General features: G+C 37.8%; 1 protein-coding gene across 7 annotated transcripts in view; it reads left to right on the top strand.

Annotated features, from left to right (window-relative positions):
- C1H8orf34 (chromosome 1 C8orf34 homolog) overlaps positions 1-3,165 on the top strand; it is a 488,137-nt gene that overhangs the window by 365,503 nt on the left and 119,469 nt on the right. For all 7 annotated transcript variants that reach the window (XM_021165867.2, XM_021165882.2, XM_021165875.2 and 4 more), the window contains one exon: positions 2,203-2,279. In XM_021165867.2, coding sequence (XP_021021526.1) covers positions 2,203-2,279 — 77 coding nt within the window. The remainder of the gene's footprint in view (positions 1-2,202; positions 2,280-3,165) is intronic.

A 3,165-nucleotide genomic window follows, 5' to 3' on the forward strand; every position in this document is an offset into this window, starting at 1 on the left:
TCCTCCTGGCCGAAGAAGAAGGCCCAAAACAGGACCTTTCCCAGATGCTGTGTTGCTTTGGCAGGTCACAGAAGCTGTCAGCTTTTGTGGTGCACACTCTCTCCTGTGCAGACTAAGTTCCTAAGTTCGGTGGAGTCCCGGATCCAAGATGGCGCTCCCTGCTCCTGAGGCAGAGGGCTCCTGTGCCGGGCAGACCACTGTCCTCCGGCTGGGAGGGTGCTGGATGTCTGCGGCCCAAAAGGGTGCTGCCTCAGTGGCTCTGTGGCTCCCACCTGCCCCAGAAGCTGTCTGCCTCTGTGGTGCACACTCTCACCTGTCCATATATTGCCTTCTAAATTCATCCAGCTATATCTTCTGCTGTTGTCCCTGCACACATGCAGGAGATATGGTGTGGGACATACATCAAGTCAAGGCTTCTTATGAGTGGTTGATCGCTGCATTGAGTCTAGTTTTAATCTACTGTGTTGGTCTCCATTTTCTATAAAAAGAAACTTCTTTGAAGAGGGCTCCCTTACTGTTAATAAATATAAAAAAATCAACTTCATAAAGCCCAATGGTTTGAAATGCTTCCTTCTAAACTGATTTTTAAACTTTAACATATTAAGTTAAATTTAACTAGGGAAGCTGACAGTATCTGGTATATATTATTTACAGATGTTACATATAATAATCATTATTACAGTTTTCTAACAACCATAAATATCTATCTATACTGCACTTGTTAACCTAAATTTGAAGGCATATAGAAGTGTTTCCCCTCACTTTATTAATAGAATTGAAAGTGCCACTTACCTCCAATTCTAAGATTTAGATGAAACACTCATAACATCTTGCTTGATATGATTGGGGAGAAAACCTACCACTATTTAATAATTTGCATTCTTAGTGGCCACCTCACAATTTGTCATCTGATTTAAAGGAGAGAATACAATTGATAGAATTAATACTTAAATTGTATAACCCTCTCACTGTCTAAAAGAAGGCATTAAGCAAACAAGTATAATAATGCAAAACAGATAAAAAAAAAAAAGCATTAAAGGTAAGTATTACCAAACTCTAGCTGAATAAATTTCAAAATTTTACCTCATTTTCAGATTCGTTTTTACTTTTAATTGTGCTTATATTGTATGTGTTTGTGTGTGGGTGTATGCACATGAATGTGGTTGCCCACAGAAGGCAGAATAGATTGTTGGTTCCCCTGGGGCTGTAGTTGCAGGTAGTTGTGAGCCATCTGATGCGGGTATTGGGAACAAAACACAGGTCCTCTCCCATAGTAGTACTTTTTTTTTAAAATTAAAATTAGATTTTTTTTTACTACACAGTATTCTGATTACAGTTTCCACTCCCTTGCTCCCCCCTCCCTGATCCAATTCCCCATTTCCTTTCTTGTTCTCTCTCATTAGAAATAAGACATGCATCCACAAAGAAACAAATAAAATAAGTTAAAAACAAATCTTAACTGAATAGGACAGAACAAACAAATAGAGAAAAGAGGGTCAAAGAAAGTGTACAAGGAACACACAAAGACACAGAGAAACACACACAAAAAAAATCTCATTAAGACACAAAATCAGAAACATTAATATATAATAGAATATTTGTAGTGTTAAAAAATGCAATACAAAATCTTATGAAACAAAATAAGCTTCCAAAATACCATTGAGTTCATTTTGTGCTGGCCATTTACTGCTGGGCACAAGGCCTACCCTTTAAGTGTGGGTTACAATCAGGAGGACTCTGCTTGAGAAAACTACGTTTCCCTTTGTTACTAGGGTTAGCTCCTGGGCTGGGGATGTGGGCTTGGGTCTATTTCTCTTCGCTGCACTGGAACCATATCTTAGACTGGTGAAGGTTCTATGTATGCTGCCATAGTCTCTTTGAGTTCATATGGAGTACATACTCTAAACCACTGTGTCATCTCTCCAACCTGGACCATGGTTTTATATATAAAAGTAAGGTAACTAGCTACTGTGCTTTCTTGATTTTACTATGTGCTTCTGAATTAGAAATATGTTCATTTTCATATTTATCTATAAACTGAATAAATGCCATTCAAAAATATACTCATAAACTCTATGATTCTTTAAATTAGTAGTTCCATTATGTTAATATCCTTCTTATCATGAGGCATATATGTGCATATATATATATGCAATTTATACATAGGCAATGTGTAACTTTTATTTTTAAAAATTAAAATAGATTCTTTACCTGGGACAGAAGAAACTCTTATGGACGAAGGTGAAGATTTTGAGAAAACATCAAACTTAACAGAACCAGTAAGTATATTAATTTGTTTTTGTTAAATCTGTAACATGTACAGAAACAGCAAACACACACACACACACAGAGAGAGAGAGAGAGAGAGAGAGAGAGAGAGAGAGAGAGAGAGAGAGAATGAGAGAGAACTAGGAACACATCCTGGACGAACACAGAGAACAAAAATGACCATCCTTTTTATAAAGAATACTTGAATAGCATCCACTATTCCCTGTAAAGTGGAGAGCTCTCACAGCAGCAGGGGACCACTTTACTGAATACACCACTTTACTGAATACACAGCAGGGCTGTGTCAAGCTCCTTCTGCAGTTGTGAGAAGCTTGACTAAGGCTTGACTAAGAGTGTAGTTGCTGAGAGATCACCTGGAGCATGGGTACATTCTAACAGCTTGTGAGTTATCACTTGAACCAGTTGAGTTATATGCATCCTAACTGATCTTCTAAGCTGACATATTCATTAATGCATGCTATCATCTGGTGTGGAGTCCTTGTGATGTTGCTACATCTTTACCAGGGTGTAACAGGATTTCTGACTTTCAATAAAATTCAAGGTTAAAAGAGTAAACACAGGAAAACCAGAAGTCTCTATGTAAATTCGGAATATAAAAGTATTTAAAAGATTTTTGAATTGTCCTAATGCCCAGGCTAGTGCAGTGTTTTACTTTTCTACAGTGTTCATAGGGTTCATCTGTTTGTGTGCTTGCATTTCCACAAGGTACCACAGAGAACATGGTGTAAACAACAGTGCATTTCCTCCAGGTTCTGGAGATAGAAGTGTGAGGCGGTTCATCCATTTGCCTAAGAATTTCATGAATTCATTGTTTCTAATTGCTGAGTAGTACTCCATTGTGTAAATGTACCACATTTCCTGTATCCATTTCTCTGT

Source organism: Mus caroli, chromosome 1 (assembly GCF_900094665.2).
Source record: "Mus caroli chromosome 1, CAROLI_EIJ_v1.1, whole genome shotgun sequence".
In the NCBI taxonomy this organism is placed as follows: Eukaryota; Metazoa; Chordata; class Mammalia; order Rodentia; family Muridae; genus Mus; species Mus caroli.